This window comes from Garra rufa, chromosome 23, assembly GCF_049309525.1.
Source record: "Garra rufa chromosome 23, GarRuf1.0, whole genome shotgun sequence".
Classification (NCBI taxonomy): domain Eukaryota; kingdom Metazoa; phylum Chordata; class Actinopteri; order Cypriniformes; family Cyprinidae; genus Garra; species Garra rufa.
In genome coordinates, this window is record NC_133383.1 from 36,820,680 (window position 1) to 36,839,795 (window position 19,116).

At 34.1% G+C, this 19,116-nt stretch overlaps 1 protein-coding gene across 1 annotated transcript in view; it reads left to right on the forward strand.

Annotated features, from left to right (window-relative positions):
- rc3h2 (ring finger and CCCH-type domains 2) overlaps nt 1-19,116 on the forward strand; it is a 44,808-nt gene that overhangs the window by 15,257 nt on the left and 10,435 nt on the right. Inside the window, exons 4-14 of the mRNA XM_073829352.1 lie at nt 3,000-3,233; nt 6,631-6,806; nt 7,192-7,392; nt 8,154-8,286; nt 8,373-8,491; nt 11,686-11,798; nt 12,048-12,284; nt 15,095-15,261; nt 15,338-15,714; nt 18,148-18,285; nt 18,749-18,901. Of these exons, the coding sequence (XP_073685453.1) occupies nt 3,000-3,233; nt 6,631-6,806; nt 7,192-7,392; nt 8,154-8,286; nt 8,373-8,491; nt 11,686-11,798; nt 12,048-12,284; nt 15,095-15,261; nt 15,338-15,714; nt 18,148-18,285; nt 18,749-18,901 (2,048 nt within the window). The remainder of the gene's footprint in view (nt 1-2,999; nt 3,234-6,630; nt 6,807-7,191; nt 7,393-8,153; nt 8,287-8,372; nt 8,492-11,685; nt 11,799-12,047; nt 12,285-15,094; nt 15,262-15,337; nt 15,715-18,147; nt 18,286-18,748; nt 18,902-19,116) is intronic.

The window sequence follows — 19,116 nt, forward strand, 5'->3', positions numbered from 1 at the left end:
GTGCTACCCAAATAATGACTAAAAGTAAGTCTTCGAGAACGGGCCAGGTGGCGCATTAGATCAGGCGCTCATCTCCTGTTTCCAAAATGCATCACAAACTGCTTGACAATTGCATTTACAACATAATTACCTATACAAACTTGTGTAACCAAGTACTTCTGCGCAAAAGGCTGCACGACGTGCGCGTGCTGCACAGACGCGCACCGGCATGGATATCTGCGTGCATAGTCTTGGGTTAAACTGCGTTGCTTTTAGAAGCGTCAATTCAGTTGTTGCATATAGTTTAATGTCTTTATTTCGGGATTATCAAAGTAAATTATAACTCACGTGCCCCAGTAAAAAGGGTCTAGCAACGCACCTGCCCTGAAGCGGCTTCATAACTGCATCATTGTCAGCACGTCTCATTTGATGTGGTAATTTCACAGAAGTTGAAGACTCGTTCTCGCCCCCTACAGTGCAATTCGACTAGGTATACGTCATCCGTGCTCAAATATCAAGGTGAAAGTCATCATATCTTGCGTAGTTTAGACCCAGCTCCCAACCCAACTTTGAGAATAGATTAACGGCGATATTTTTTTTATCGCCCGATAAGAGTCTCACGTTAACGCAGCACGTTAACGCCGATAACGGCCCACCACTAATATATATATATATATATATATATATATATATATATATATATATATATATATATATATATATATATCAGAGGTCACGTTAACTGAAAATTGTCCGTCATTGACGGGTTTTTTTAATCAGTGACGGAAAAATCTGAAGGCTGTCCGTCATTTTGACAGATTACAGGTAATTCCCACCCCTGTCCAGTTAGTGGCGAGCGCGCTCCATTGTGGCAGCAGAGCACTGGATACAGAACAAAAACGAATCTGTCAAGACCATAGACTGTAAAAAAGATGGACAACGCGTTTCCGCTTCTTTCCACTATAGAAAAGTGAAGCCAAAACAGCTCAATATGGCCGCTACCATCTTGGGGGAAGTTACGTCATTTGGAGCCAGAGCATGCGCAGTAAAGGTTCGTTTGGAGCCAGAGCATGCGCAGTAGAGGTTCGTTTGGAGCCAGAGCATGCGCAGTAGTGTCGTGAGGCGGAGCCGCGGTGTCAAAGTCCCGCCCAAACTCCCGCAGACCCAATCGCACGATCACAATCATGACACCACACCCCGTTTTTATAGCATCAAATCACTACTTAAAAGCAAACTTATTAGAAAAACGAACACCTGAGCATGAATCTGCATTATAAGAACTACCTCACACGATGGAAATCACCTTTGGAAAAAAATTATTTGCAGTGTAATTCGATTATTTAGTTTGGCTCACGTCCCATTAGATTACATGGAGAGGGCGGGGTTTATGACCTATACTGCAGCCAGCCACCGGGGGGCGATCGAAAACTTTTGGCTTCACTTTTCAGGACACCTACGGCACGCTTGGTCAAGACAAATCTTTTGCTATGCATTTGATACGCACATGCAAGCACCCAGTTTAAACTACAGCGATCTATCACGCCACATTAAAGAGCGCCATAACGGTATTTGTTGCTTGAATTTCCTGATGAAATAGACAGAATTTGAAATCTGAGACTTTTTCATATTGAAAAAGTAAGAAAGCACAGAGCCTAATCGCTTATTGTGATTTATTAGATATGTGCACTACTGTTAATTCGTGAACTGAAAACAGCAAGATCCACTGAGATTTAAATATAGATATTGGTGCATAAAAATAAGAATCTATTAAATCGAGAAATCGATTTTTTTGAAACCAGTCCTAGTATGTTTTTTTTAAGTGTACTCCGGGTGTGGTGTTGAACATGAAAAGTGACGCAGTTTTTGTGTTAATCTGTTCTCTTCATAAATAAATGCCTATAACCTATACAGTATGCTCGTCCTGTAGGTTCATGATTAAAAATGAAAATGTGAACAAAAATAAAAGCAATTAAATGTGTTATTATAATTAAAATATGAAAACTAAAATGACGGGCAATAATAGATTATGACGGAATTTTTACGACCATGTCCGTCGTTTTTTTTTTTTCGTTTTTCATTTTTACGACCATGTTGAAGTCTAACGCAACCTGATATATATATATATATATAATTAATCAGATATTTATTTGATTTAACATAAAATTTATTACAATATAAAAATGATTGATTTATTTACGTTAAACAAACTTTACAACGGCCATGATTTTTTTTTTCAGAACCTGAATCTGAATTGGTATTTAGATGTGTTTACAGAAAAATCTTTTGATTTATTTAAACATATCTATTTAGATATATATGATTATTGAAGCTCAGAGGTAGCATGAATGCATTTACACTGCAATTACAATTACGAAAAAATAAAAAATAAATAAAATGGTGAGTTTTGGCCGAGTGCAAAAACTCACTTAACTGTATCATATAAATATGAAACAAATATATGCTTAACCTGGCAGTGCATATAATTACTTGCCGGCAACCCACCAAAAATAAAAGCTTGCTGATTTTAAGTTTAAAAATTCATAAAGTTCAGTTAATTGATCAAAAATTCATATAAAAATGTAAAAAAAGAGAAAAAATTAAAATGTAAGTAATATCATTGTACTGTTTGTTTTAAATGAAATACAAAATAAATTATTAAATTAATATTCACTTTTTATTTTAAGATATAGTAGTGTTATCACACTTTATATTTTATCTTGTTTTGTAAAAAAAAAAAAGGAAATAAATTGCAGTAATATATACAGTAATATAATATGCTATAATTAATTATATTATTTTTATACTTTTAATGTACAGTGTGAATTATTATCTTTTTTTTTTTTTTGCAAATTTTTGATCCTCGCTATACTTGAAACACTACATAAAGATGAATAAATACCTCTCAGTCACACAGTACTTGATATTTAAGAACTATATAGTGACTTCTTAATAAGAACATAAAAATACATTTATTTAAATTGCATGGAAATGTAAAGCATGCATTTTCCTCTCCCACACAGGTGTAGTGACCCTTAGTCAGAGCACGCTCAGTAGACCCATGCAGAGGAAGCTGGTGACCCTTGTGAACTGCCAGCTGGTTGAGGAGGAGGGGCGTATGCGGGCGGTCCGGGCGTGCAGATCTCTGGGCGAGCGCACCGTCACTGAGCTGATCCTGCAGCACCAGAACCCACAGCAGCTCTCCGCCAACCTGTGGGCCGCTGTGCGGGCACGCGGCTGTCAGTTTCTAGGACCCGGTGAGTTGCGAACACATGTGAACTACTGTAACGTTTCTTTGCACTGATTTGTTTTCATTAAAGATATACCTGGTTATCTTTATATATTTCGGGGTATTAGCGACTTAAATTCATGTCATGACCAGAAAGAAGTAAGTCTGATTAGTTTAAGAGGATACTGTCAGTACTGTACTGTACTGAAAGTGGAAGGGATGTGACATAAAGGAGCAGATTTCTGGAGTTATATCTGTGATACATTACCAGAAGCTTTTGAAAAGTAGTTCCACTTCAAAAGGACTTACAGCTACATTTTGTGCTGAGTTCATATTTCTTCTTTTGAAAGTGTCAACTGTTTTTCAAAGGCCAATGCTGATAGTGATATCTAGAGAGCAGAATATAATGCAGATAATGCATAATACAAAATGTAATGGGAGTGAATGAGATTTATGAAACTTGGAAAAAAGAAATCAGTTTTAAGTAGCACGGGTATATTTGTAGCAATAGCCAAAAATGCGTTGCATGGGTCAAAATGGTTTATTTTTCTTTTATGCCAAAAATCATTAGCATATTAAGTAAAGATCATGTTCCATGAAGATATTTAGTAAATTTCCTACCATAAATATTTTAAAACTTAATTTTTGATCAGTAATATGCATTGCTAAGGACTTCATTCTGACAACTTTAAAGGTGATTTCCTCAATATTTAAATTTTTGTGCACCCTCAGATTTTCAAATAGTTGTATCTTGGCTAAATATTGTCCTATCCTAACAAACAATTCATAAATAGATAGCTTATTTGTTCAGTTTTCAGATGATTTATAAATCTCAATTGTCACATAGTTTATTATTCATTGACAAGTCTGTTGGTAGAATAATAGGGAACAATGCTTGTCCTAAAGTTGCTATATAAATATATTTTGTAGTTAAGAAGTTTTTATTTAGTTCAATAATACAAAATATCATCCAGAAGTTTGAAGTCCGGAAGATTTAATTAATTAAAGGAATTAATGCTTTTATTTGGCAAGGATGCATCAAATTGATCAAATGTGACAGTAAAAACATTTATAATGTTTCCAAATATATTTCTGTTTTAAATAGATGCTGCTCTTTTGAACTTTATATTCATCAAAGAATAAAAAAAATATATAAATATATATATATAAAGCAGTAAAAACTGTTTCCACCACATTGATAATAATCAGAAATGTTTTTTAATAGCAAATCAGCATATTAAAATACTTTCTGAAGGATCATGTGACACTGAAGACTGGAGTAATGATGCTGAAAATTCAGCTTTGCATCACAGAAATAAATTATATTACAATAGAAAACATTTATTATAACTTGTACTTTCACAGTATTGCTGTTTTTACTGTCTTTTTATCAAATAAATGCAGCCTTTGTGAGTGTAAAATTCTTTCAAAAACATAATATTTTTATTATAAAATAACATTATTTCTTTCTGCTCGTAGTTCGATTTGCTGTTACATCAAACAAGTCATCCAAATAATTATTCCAAGCCCAGAGTCGATTATTCAGAAATTTTGATCATCTTTAATGAGATTTTATAATAAAAATAATAATAATAGTATGCCTTAAAATAATAATATTCTAGTATTGTGATTAGCCTATTATTATTATTATTATTATTATTATTATTTCGTATTGCAAGATATAAAGTCGCATTTGTGAGAAAATAAGTCAGAATTCTGACTTTTTTTCTTGCAATTGCGAGTTTGTATCTCACAATTCTGAGAAAAAAAAAAGTCTGAATTATTTTTTTGTATTTTTTATTCAGTGGCGGAAACGGGCTTCCATACAAAACACCCAAATATCACCTGATTAATCTTTTTTTTTTTTTTTTCATTTTAGTTAAGGAAAATATTTTTACATGGCTGATTCTGATATCTTAAAATGCCCAAATATCATCTGATTAATCATTAGTTTCATTTTTATTGATGAAATCTGATTAATCTTTTTTTTTTTTACTTCAGTTAATAATTTTTTTTACTGATTAAGATCTATTAAAATGTCTAAATATCATCTGATTAATCTTTTTTTTTAGTTGAGAAAAATATTTTTACATAGCTGATTCTGATAATCTTAAAATGCCCAAATATCATCTGATTATAATTTTATCATCTGATTAATCATTAGTTTCATTTTTATTGATGAAATCTGATTAATCTTTTTTTTTTTACTTCAGTTAATAATTTTTTTTACTGATTAAGATCTATTAAAATGTCTAAATATCATCTGATTAATCTTTTTTTTTAGTTGAGAAAAATATTTTTACATAGCTGATTCTGATAATCTTAAAATGCCCAAATATCATCTGATTATAATTTTTTTTAGTTAATTAAAATTTTTACTCATTATGATATCTCAAAATGTCCAAATATCATTTAATTCATATTTTTGTATTTTAGTTAATGAAAATATTTTTACATAGCTAATTCTGATATCTCAAAACACCCAAATATCATCTGATTATTTTATTTTTATTTTAGTTAATTAAAATTTTTACCGATTCTGATAATTTTAAAATGCCCAAATGTTGTCTGATTAATCTTTTTTTTTTTTTAGTTAATAAAAATTTTTACTGATTCTGATCATTTTAAAATGCCCAAATGTCATCTGATTAATCTTTTTTTTTATTTTAGTTAATGAAAATATTTTTACTCATTCTAATATCTTAAAATGTCCAAATATCATCAGGTTAGTCTTTTTTTTTAATTAATGAAAATTTTTGTACAAAAATGCCCAGATATCATCTGATTAATCTTTTTTTTTATTATTTTATTTGAGTTAATGAAAATATATCTACATAGCTGATTCTGATATCTCAAAACACCCAAATATCATCTGATTAATCTTTTTTTTATTTTAGTTAATGAAAATATTTTTACTCATTCTAATATCTGAAAATGTCCAAATATCATCAGATTAGTCTTTTTTTTAGTTAATAAAAATATTTGTAGAAAAATGCCCAGATATCATCTGATTAATCTTTTTTTTTTTATTTAAGGAAAATATTTGTACATAGCTGATTTTGATATCTTAAAATTCCCAAATATCATCTGATTGATCTTTTTTTTTTTCATTTTAGTTAAGCAAAATATTTTTACATATCATCTGATCAATAAGTTTGGCTGATAATATGATCTGTCACATGCCACAAGTTGTAAAGAATCCGAAATATTCCTTAAAGAGAATATGCAACTGTGTTTGTGCTTGGCTGTCAATGATGATTACTCATAGGGCAGATTCTGATTAGGAAGAGACTAATCTTCCCATCTGATCTCATTTTGAGTTTTCTAGTCTGAGAACATCCAGAGCATGAATCTGTTCATCTCACATGACCAAACACACACTGATCTCAACACTAACTATATCTCTCTGTCCATATACGTCGCAGCCATGCAGGAAGACGCTCTGAAGCTGGTGCTGCTGGCTCTGGAGGACGGCTCGGCTCTCTCGCGCAAAGTTCTGGTGCTGTTTGTGGTGCAGAAACTGGAAGCGCGCTTCCCTCAGGCGTCCAAGACCAGCATCGGTCACGTAGTTCAGCTGCTGTACCGCGCCTCGTGCTTTAAGGTCAGAACTAAAATCAGCTTCATGCAGCGATTGCGCTAAAACCGCTGATCACTTAACAGCTATTACCCTCAGTACTTCATCTACGTCGACTAGTCCGGAAAAGAGTTATCTGGTGTGTCAAGCCTGCCGTAATGTGATATTATGTGGATATAAAGTGCTTGGCAATGGGAATATCTAATAAACTCTTGATATGCATCCAGACTCCTTTACTGGAGCTTGATTTACTGTGGCACCTTATGAAATCAATCATCCATCTTAATGAGAACATTTACATCAGACGTCAATCAGTGGCGCTTGTTTGGCTCAGTTGAACGTGTTAATCACGGGGGCTTGTGCTAAATTTATATATGCACATCGACTGGCATTGCTCTTTATCTGCTTTCAGGTGACCAAACGTGATGAAGACTCCTCACTCATGCAACTCAAAGAGGAGTTTCGCACTTACGAAGCCCTGCGTCGCGAACACGATGCTCAGATCGTTCACATCGCCATGGAAGCGGGACTCCGTATCTCTCCGGAGCAGTGGTCGTCTCTGCTGTACGGGGATCTGATGCATAAATCTCACATGCAGTCAATTATAGACAAGGTACCACATGGATATTGCACAAATCATCAATATAATATGATATCATATATTATAATAATTAAAAAGTCAATACACTACTGTTCAAAATGTTAACAACAATAATAAGATTTGCATCACAGAAATAAATGACATTTTACAATATATTACAAAAGAAAACACTTATATTCAATTGTAACTAGATGAATAAAGTTTGCGAACAAACTTTGAAGTTGGCTTGAAAAAGCCTGGACTAAAAGTTTAAAAGTTTGAAAGTTATAATAGATATGTTTGATTTTTCTAGCTTGTTTAGATAGCATGTTTTCTTGCAAGATTAACTTGCTGTTAGTGTGATTAGCATGTTGCTAACTAGGGCTGGACCAGAATATTCGATTATTCGAATATTCGTTTGGTGGGTTGGCATTCGTTTTTTAAATTTTGAGATTCGAATATTCTTTTTTTTTCACACACCTTGCATCTCCCGCGAAACGATTCTCATTCGCGCTTGAATATGAATGGAGAAGATCAGACTGCTGCTTTTTCAAGCCAACCTAATAACATTTCACAAAATTACAGTTTTTTTTTTGTCAAATAAATGCATCCTTGGTAAGCATACACGACTTATTTCCAAAAATATTCAAAAACCCTTATTTTTCCAAACTTTTGACCAGTAGTGTGCAAACCACTAAAGCAAATATATCTAGATTTTTGTTGAATGTGTTTGCTTTTTTGCCTCTCTGCTGCAATTCTGAATGTATTCTTCCTTTTTCACCCCATCGCCACAGCTTCAATCCCCAGAATCCTTTGCAAAGAGCGTGCAGGAGCTCACCATAATCCTGCAGAGAACAGGAGACCCAGCCAACCTCAACAGCCTCAGAGCTCCTCTGGAGCGGCTGGCCGGCATCGACCACAACCCTGGTGAGGATGCGCACTCACACTTTCACACGGATGCAAACGCAATCAGATTACAGAGCAATAACCTCTGTGTGTGTTTGTGTGTATAGATGCGGCCGCTCCATCCTGGACAGAGCTGGAGAGTGTGTTATTGGCTGTGAAGGTTGTTGTCTATGGGCTGGTGGAATTCATCCAAAACTTCAGCAAAAAGAGCAATGAAAGCCCTCAGGTACAGCATGAGCTCTCACTACACTGATTCAGGATGTATCCCCCTGAATACACGCAATCCACGTCACTTTATGTGCAGCTGCACGAAATGCAAACATTTTTTAAATTTTGCCAATTTTATTAGGGGTCCCACTTTATATTAAGTGGCTTTAAGTAATATAACTCTGATAAATATAAAATAACTGTATTTATTTGAAATATAAATATTTTATTGCATAATAAATGTCTTTACTGTCACCTTTGATCTATGTAATTTGTGCTGCCCTAAGTATTCATTTATGGAAAAACACTTTTTAACAGTAGTAGAATGTATATGTAAAATTGTATATATATATTTTTTTATTATAAAATAATATATCTTATATAATATAAACTCGCAGTTCTGAGAAATAAAATGAGAATTGCGTGATATAAACTCACAATTCTGAGAAAAAAGTAACAGTTGTGACATAAACGTGCAATTCTGAGGAAAAAAAAGTCAATTCTGAGATATAAACGTGCAATTCTGAGGAAAAAGTCACAATTGTGAGATATAAACCCACAATTCTGAGAATCAAAAGTCACAGTTGTGAAATATAAACTTGCAATTCTGAGGAAAAAGTCACAATTCTGAGATATAAACTCACAATTCTGAGAAAAAAGTAACAGTTGTGACATAAACGTGCAATTCTGAGGAAAAAAGTCACAATTCTGAGATATAAACTTGCAATTCTGAGGAAAAAAAGTCACAATTATGAGATATAAACTTGCAATTCTGAGAAAAAAGTAACAGTTGTGACATAAACGTGCAATTCTGAAGAAAAAATTCACAATTCTGAGATATAAACTTGCAATTCTGAGGAAAAAATTCACAATTCTGAGATATAAACTTGCAATTCTGAGGAAAAAAGTCACAATTCTGAGATATAAACTTGCAATTCTGAGGAAAAAAAGTCACAATTCTGAGATATAAACTCACAATTCTGAGGAAAAAGTAACAGTTGTGACATAAACGTGCAATTCTGAGGAAAAAAAAGTCAATTCTGAGATATAAACGTGCAATTCTGAGGAAAAAGTCACAATTGTGAGATATAAACCCACAATTCTGAGAATCAAAAGTCACAGTTGTGAAATATAAACTTGCAATTCTGAGGAAAAAGTCACAATTCTGAGATATAAACTCACAATTCTGAGAAAAAAGTAACAGTTGTGACATAAACGTGCAATTCTGAGGAAAAAAGTCACAATTCTGAGATATAAACTTGCAATTCTGAGGAAAAAAAGTCACAATTATGAGATATAAACTTGCAATTCTGAGAAAAAAGTAACAGTTGTGACATAAACGTGCAATTCTGAAGAAAAAATTCACAATTCTGAGATATAAACTTGCAATTCTGAGGAAAAAAGTCACAATTCTGAGATATAAACTTGCAATTCTGAGGAAAAAAAGTCACAATTCTGAGATATAAACTCACAATTCTGAGGAAAAAGTAACAGTTGTGACATAAACGTGCAATTCTGAGGAAAAAAAGTCAATTCTGAGATATAAACGTGCAATTCTGAGGAAAAAAGTCACAATTGTGAAATATAAACCCACAATTCTGAGAATCAAAAGTCACAGTTGTGAAATATGAACTTGCAATTCTGAAGAAAAAGTCACAATTGTGAGATATAAATGTGCAATTCTGAGGAAAAAAGTCACAATTGTGAGATATAAATGTGCAATTCTGAGGAAAAAGTCACAATTGTGAGATATAAACCCACAATTCTGAGAATCAAAAGTCACAGTTGTGAAATATGAACTTGCAATTCTGAAGAAAAAGTCACAATTGTGAGATATAAACATCACAATTCTGAGATATAAACTCACAATTCTGAGAAAAAAGTAACAGTTGTGACATAAACGTGCAATTCTGAGGAAAAAATTCACAATTCTGAGATATAAACTTGCAATTCTGAGGGAAAAAGTCACAATTCTGAGATATAAACTTGCAATTCTGAGGAAAAAAAGTCACAATTCTGAGATATAAACTCACAATTCTGAGGAAAAAGTAACAGTTGTGACATAAACGTGCAATTCTGAGAAAAAAGTAACAGTTGTGACATAAACGTGCAATTCTGAGGAAAAAAGTCACAATTCTGAGATATAAATGTGCAATTCTGAGGAAAAAGTCACAATTGTGAGATATAAACCCACAATTCTGAGAATCAAAAGTCACAGTTGTGAAATATGAACTTGCAATTCTGAAGAAAAAGTCACAATTGTGAGATATAAATGTGCAATTCTGAGGAAAAAAGTCACAATTCTGAGATATAAATGTGCAATTCTGAGGAAAAAGTCACAATTGTGAGATATAAACCCACAATTCTGAGAATCAAAAGTCACAGTTGTGAAATATGAACTTGCAATTCTGAAGAAAAAGTCACAATTGTGAGATATAAACATCACAATTCTGAGATATAAACTCACAATTCTGAGAAAAAAGTAACAGTTGTGACATAAACGTGCAATTCTGAGGAAAAAAGTCACAATTGTGAGATATAAACCCACAATTCTGAGAATCAAAAGTCACAGTTGTGAAATATGAACTTGCAATTCTGAAGAAAAAGTCACAATTGTGAGATATAAATGTGCAATTCTGAAGAAAAAAGTCACAATTCTGAGATATAAATGTGCAATTCTGAGGAAAAAAGTCACAATTGTGAGATATAAACCCACAATTCTGAGAATCAAAAGTCACAGTTGTGAAATATGAACTTGCAATTCTGAAGAAAAAGTCACAATTGTGAGATATAAATGTGCAATTCTGAAGAAAAAAGTCACAATTCTGAGATATAAATGTGCAATTCTGAGGAAAAAGTCACAATTGTGAGATATAAACCCACAATTCTGAGAATCAAAAGTCACAGTTGTGAAATATAAACTTGCAATTCTGAGGAAAAAAGTCACAATTCTGAGATATAAAGTCACAATTGTGAAATATAAACCTGCAATTCTCGAAAAAGTTCACAATTGTGAGATATAAATGCGCAATTCTAAGAAAAAACTCTGCAAACATACTTTATGTCAACTATTGACTCATTTGTATCTATTTTTGTTTCTCCCAAGAAATTTTGACACTTACATTTCCTGAACTATGGAGGAGCTAGCTATAGCCAGTTTATTTTTAGGTCATTCTTTAACAGTTTGAAATGCCTTCTGTTCTCTTTGTTCAGGCTCAACCCAACAGCAAGTACAAGACAAGTATGTGCAGGGACTTACGGCAGCAGGGCGGCTGCCCTAGAGGGGCCAGTTGCACTTTTGCCCACACGCAGGACGAGCTGGAAAAGTGAGAACAGACACTCTTTCCCCTTCACACACAATCATGATGACCATATCCAGCCAGTCTCGTGCTGTAAATCACAAAAGAGCACACCTCTCCGCCTTCCCACGTCTCCCGTTCCTCATTCTTATTCAAGCTCACCCACACGAATCCACCGACACAACAGCACGCTTTACAGAACACTGGCATGACTGTGGCATCAACCCATTTCCTCCCCTCCTCCTCTCACGTTCTGTCTACATCTCCACATTTCAGGCACAGAATGAGGAATAGGAAAGCCAGTGGGGTGGTGAGGCCCTTCCCGTCGGTTCCAGTGGTTATGGCCAAAGCTGGCACCAAAGGAGCAGTCACTGGGTCAGAGGTGAAAAACCAAGAAAAAGATGCTCCAGAGGACATGTCTCCCACTCAGCTCATCCCAAGAGGAGGAGACCACCAGGAGGACAAAACACTCCACAGTAGTGCTAACGGACTGCCTGCTGTCAGCCTAGAACAGTAAGTGTGCTTCACTATTGCAGAAGCTAATACTTACGGTTATATAGTCAACCTTGATGCGTAACTGTGAATGATGCCTCAAATCATGTGACTTCTTGAGGAGACGTGTGTATTGCTTTTCAAAGCGGTTGGATTTGAGATTGTCAATGATGCACTTTAATAATTTGTCACTTTAGTGCAAAAATCAGATTACGGTTCCATTTCTATTGCGAATTAAGAATTATTATATTACTTTATTTTTTATTTTATTTTGTGATTGAAATTGTTTTACAATTGAAAAGGATTGTAAGCGGTAAAAACAACAGTGTGAATGTGGCCTAACAGTCTTGATGAGCATGAACATAATTTCTTTAAAAAACATTAAGCTGGTTATTAAATCACCTTTTTCCACCCCTGGTGAGTTTGCATATCTGCATTGTTAGATAATAAAATGAGCAAATAAAAGAATTAATTATGTATATATATATATATATATATATATATATATATATGCTCATCAAGGCTGCAGTTATTTGATCAAAAATACAGAAAAAACTGTAACATTGCAAAATGGAATTACTGTTATTAATGTTATTAATATAAAATAATGGTATTTATCTTAATATACTTACTAATATAATGTATTCCTGTGATGCAAAGCTGAATTTTCATCAGCTGTTACTCCAGTCTTAAATGTCTCATGATCCTTCAGAAATTATTCTGATATGCTGATTTATTATTAGAATTATCAATGTTGGAAGCAGTTGTGCTGCCAAATATTTTTTTTGGAACCTGATTTTTTTCAGGATTCTTTGATGAATAACAAGTTAAAAAGAACAGTATTCATTTAAAATATAAATCTTTTCGAACAATGTAAATCTATGCTATCACTTTTTATTAATTTAACCCATCCTTGGTGAATAAAAGTATTTATTTCTTTCAAAAAAAGAAAGAATAAATGTACTGACCCCAAACTTTTGAACAGTAGTGTATATTGTTAGAAAACCTTTTAATTTTGAATAAATGCTGTTCAAAAAATATTAAGCAGCACAACTTTGATAATAAATGAATATATTATTAGAATTATTTTTGAAGGATTATGTGACACTGAAGAGTAATCATTCTGAAAATTCAACTTTAATTACAGATATAAATTACATTTTAATGTACAGTATATAAATATAGAAAAAAATTTTTTTTACATCATAATAATATTTCACAATGTTATTTTTTTCTGTATTTTTAATCAAATGAACACAGTGTTGATGAGCATAACTTTAAAAAACATAAAGCTGGTTATTAAATAATTTTACGAGGGGTCACCTTTTTCACCACAGTTTGCATACCTGTATGTATATTAGGGGTGGGCATAGATTAATTTTTTTAATCTAGATTAATCTAGATTAAATCTTGGAATTAATCTAGATTAATCTAGATTAAAATGGCTAATTTGAATTCTGCTGAAGGCATTCAGAATATGTGTGCTACCCAAATGATGACTAAAAGTAAGTATTCGAGAACGGGCCAGGTGGCGCATTAGATCAGGCGCTCATCTCCTGTTTCCAAAATGCATCACAAACTGCTTGACAATTGCATTTACAACATAATTACCTATACAAACTTGTGTAACCAAGTACTTCTGCGCAAAAGGCTGCACGACGTGCGCGTGCTGCACAGACGCGCACCGGCATGGATATCTGCGTGCATAGTCTTGGGTTAAACTGCGTTGCTTTTAGAAGCGTCAATTCAGTTGTTGCATATAGTTTAATGTCTTTATTTCGGGATTATCAAAGTAAATTATAACTCACGTGCCCCAGTAAAAAGGGTCTAGCAACGCACCTGCCCTGAAGCGGCTTCATAACTGCATCATTGTCAGCACGTCTCGTTTGATGTGGCAATTTCACAGAAGTTGAAGACTCGTTCTCGCCCCCTACAGTGCAATTCGACTAGGTATACGTCATCCGTGCTCAAATATCAAGGTGAAAGTCATCATATCTTGCGTAGTTTAGACCCAGCTCCCAACCCAACTTTGAGAATAGATTAACGGCGATATTTTTTTTATCGCCCGATAAGAGTCTCACGTTAACGCAGCACGTTAACGCCGATAACGGCCCACCACTAATGTATATATATATATATATATATATATATGGAAGGCCATTTCCACCACTAAATTCAAAATAAAAAAGGTAATTTTAACATATCTCACAATTCTGAAATATAAACTCGCAATTCTGACTTTTTAGTTAAAAGTTAAAAAGAATTGTGTGATATGAACTTGCAATTACAGAAAAAACTTTCTTTCCCCCTCAGAATTGGATATTGTAACTTGCAATTTTAAGTTTATATCCCGCAATTCTGACTTCTCACAATTGCAAATTATATCAAGTATTTTTAAGAAAAAAGTCAGAATTGCAATTTTGTATAACACAATTCTAAGTAAAAAGTCAGAAATCTGTGATGTAAGCTTGGTATTGCAAGAAAAAATCTGAATTGTGTGATAAAAGTTGTAAAACTGATGAATTTATTTCAAATAAATAAATAAGGCTGTCAGTTGAATACTTTTTTAAATAAATAGTTTATATGCATCTTTATTTATTAATAAAAAAAATCATTGCAATCTTTACTCTTTTACTGGCACAAAAACACTAATAAATAATTAAAGATTTATAAAAAAAATCTTCACTGACAGCCTTATTTATTTGTTTAACAATGAGAAATATATATGTGCCATTTCTTTCATTCTTTATGCCAACCTTTGATTCTTATGGAAATACTTATTTCCATAAGAATCAAATATTTATTATTACTTATAGTAATTTTTCTTCCAGAATTCCTGCCAGTCAGAGCCAGTCCTCTGCGCTAGCTTCGGGATTGTCCACAGAGGACGACTGCGGTCTCCTCAAACACGGGCCTGTCCTCACAAGAGCTCATCCTAAGATCTACTACTCTCAGGACCAGAGACCATATGACCTGTCACCCTACCACCAACCTGCCAGTAAGTGTCCTATCCTGAATCACTGTCTTAACGCATATAATTGTCCACTACACTCACTCGGTTCTGTTTTCCACAGTTCCTCCTCACAAGTCATGCAACGCTCGCTTCCATCGTTCCAGCAACGTGCCCGAGTCCATGTTACCCCCTTCCGTGGGCCCTCTGTACCCAGATCAGCACCCCTCTATTCCTCCTTCAGACAGATTAGGCCCTGCCCATTATGTGCCACCCTCGACATACCCCTCAATGTCCCACGCACACGGCATGTACACACCGGTCTACGACAGCAGGCGTGTGTGGAGGCCACCGCTGTATCCCAGGGATGGCGGGAGGAGTAACTCTCTCCCTCCAGAGGTTTTTCATTCCACCGTCTACCAGCCGCCCCTCCGGGAGCGCTTCAACTCGCTGGACAGCCCCTACTGCAGCACAGCGGAGCAGAGAGCGGCAATGCACAGGGCAGGTTTCATTATCTCATGTCTTACAGGCCCATTCATCTTTAAAGAAAGAGTTTCAGTTGGAAATTCTCTTCCACTGTCAACAAAATTTTTTCATCTGTTACTTGGTTTCTGTTGTGAATCACAATATCAGTATATAGCAAATAGTCTATATTAGAGATTTATTTCTTTTAAAGGGATAGTTCACACAAAAATGAAAATTACCCCATGATTTACTCACCCTCAAGCCATCCTAAGTGTATATGACTTTCTTCTTTCAGACGAATACAATCGGAGTCATATTAAAAATGTCCTGGCACTTTCTAGCTTTATAATGGCCAACTGTCCAAATTATATCCAATATCAACAAATACTGATATTTTAAAGGTATAGTTCACTCAAAAATTAAAATTACCACATGATTTACTTACCCTCAAGCCATTCTAGGTGTATATGCCTTTCTTCTTTCAGATGAATACAATCTGAGTTATATTTAAAAATGTCCTGGCTCTTCCAACTTTATAATGGCGGTGAATGGCTGTTGAGATTCAGTAGTCCAAAAGGTGCCTCCATCCATCATAAAAAGTGCTCCACATGGCTCCGGGGAGGTAATACAGGCCTTCTGAAGTGAATCGATGCACTTTATTGGACTTCAAAATCTCCACACCCATTCACTGCCATTATAAATCTTGGAAGAGCCAGGATATTTTTAAATATAACTCTGATTGTATACAGTACATAGGGTTCCTAGGATGGCCTGAGGGTGAGTAAATCATGGGGTAATTTTAATTTTCAGAGTTTAATTTTAGAGTCAACTATACCTTTAAAATATCAGTATTTGTTGATATTGGAAATAATTTGAACAGTGTTATTTTAATGTTATTTATGTACTAGTATGGTATTTATTACTTTTTTGAATTAGCATTTATTTTATTATTTTATAGTTTTAGTATTTTTGTTATGTGCTATTTTCATTATTATTATTTTTTTGTTGTTAAGCTTAATTTTTTTTATTTCAGTTCAGTAAATTTCTCATTATAATAATAATATAATTATCCTGGATTGTAATTTTTTTGTCACCTATTGTCATTTTTTTATTTAGCTTTATTTTTTTCAGTTGAATTTAGTTTTAATTATAATAATAATATAATATATATTTTCAAATAATATGTATATATATATTAAAGTAATTAGTAAATAAGTATATTTTATATTTTATAATAAGTAAATAAGTATATTTTAAATAATATTAAAATATATTCTATTTTAGCTTTATTTTAATTAACAATCTCTGCTATTTTTACATTTATATTACTTATTCTATCCTCTAACGCTCACTTAAAGTTATTCTTTGAAACCACAATAATTTATTAACACTGTTAAATGTAATCTTTATCAAATCTTTAAATGAATATCCATTATTCATACTGTAAATTTATATGCTGTGATGCCTAAATTCATGAGAATTTTAGCTTTTAGTTTTTTATCTTTAATTAATTTTGACAAATATTATAGTATAAATAGCATTTATACATTTAGCATTTATATAGCAGTACTTTATACTGTTTTATAGTATATTATTTAAATATTATAATTAATATACATTTTAATATTGGCCACTCTTGGTAATCACCCACAATAGAGTAACAAAGTTATTATCTACTTCCTTATTTTCTTTCTTTTTAATTATGTATTTAAATATTAATATGCTGACTGGATGTGGTTTTGTTGCTTTGTGCAGAATTCTTTGTGTAAATTAATATGGAAACTTGTTGGGTCTTGGGCTTAAAGGTAAAGTGTGACATTTTTCTGCCACTATTGCGGTCTGCCTGTTTATCCAGCCGGACAACACTGTATAAATCAAAGACATGAGTTTATGTCTACCTGAGAAATGAAAGAGGGGAAGTTTGAAACTTGTTTTTAAAAAGTTATTATTTTCGCACTGTTGGTTGCTCAGAAATTACGCACTTCACTTTTAAATGTACAATGTGACCCTGGGCCACAAAACCAAGTAGCAAGGGTATATTTGTAGCACTAGCCAACATTGTATGGATCAAAATGATCGATTTTTCTTTTATGCCAAAAATCATTAGAATATTAAGTAAAGATCATGTTCCATGACGATATTTAGTACATTTCCTACCATACATATATCAAAACCTTTTGATTAGTAATATGCATAGCTAAGAAATTCATTTGGACAACTTTAAAGGTGATTTTCTGAATATTTAGATTTTTTTGCACTGTCAGATTCCAGATTTTCAAATAGTTGTATCTCGACCAAATTTGGTCCTATTCTAACAAACCATACATCAATGAAAAGCTTATTTATCAGCTTTCAGGTAATGTATAAATCCCCTATGACTGTTTTTGTGGTCCAGGGTCACAAATAGATGACTAAGCTGTGTCATCATGAGAATGAAGAAGTTAAAACCATTTTACATCTTTTGTATAGGATGCATACACCCGTGGTGTTCCTCTCGGCTATGAGGAACTCTATCGCCACAAACAGGAACAGTGGGTACATCACCACGGCAACATGAACAGGCCGTCCCAATCCTCGCCGGTCTTCACTGTGGATGTGTGTTCAGAGGTACGGCCCACCGATATGGTGTTTTTAGAGGTGTGCGTCATGGGAAAACTACACCACATGTCTGCACCATGCTTAAGTGGCGTTAAATCAGATTTGTTGTTTCTTCGATTAATAACTTTGGCACCGAAGCTGCAGTTGCTCTTCTGAGGTGTGTTAAGCTATTTTAAGTGGGTCTGTTGCTCAGCAACTGATAAATCCAAAGCAAGAAGCAGTTCTGTCCTGAAAATTGTGTGTGTGCGTGTGTGTGTGTGTGTGTGTGTGTGTGTGTGTGTGTGTGTGTGTGTGTGTGCGCGCACAAGCGCTTTAATACGCATGAACTCTCTCAGAGAAAGATTTGGCACCACGGAGGCTGAGTCACTTTACATTGTTTCTTTCCACCCCCATTTATTTGAAACTGGCAGCCTGTTGCACACGGGTGGGTGTGAGATAGAATGTTGTCATCTCACTCTTTCTCCTCCTTTAGCATCCTGAGGGTGTAGGTGGTGGGCGTATGACTTGTAAGTGTCATGGTGGAGAAGAGAGTCTTGCCCACTACTCGCCCTGGTCGTGCAGCACCATCAGCCCATTTGAGTCAGAGCCCCACCATTTGTCAACCCACTCCTGTTCCAAACAGCTAGTAAGTGGATGCTTCACAACACAATTGCACTCATTTACTTTTAGAACAGCTAACTCGATAACACATTTCTATTTATTCCTTCAAAGGGCGTCAAAATGAATATGAAAGAGGTGGAAGTGAAACCACTTCAGATCACATTTACACTTACACACATGGGCGACATTAGGGGGGGCAAGGGGGGGCAGTTGCCCCCCCTGTGGTTAGTCATGGAATCC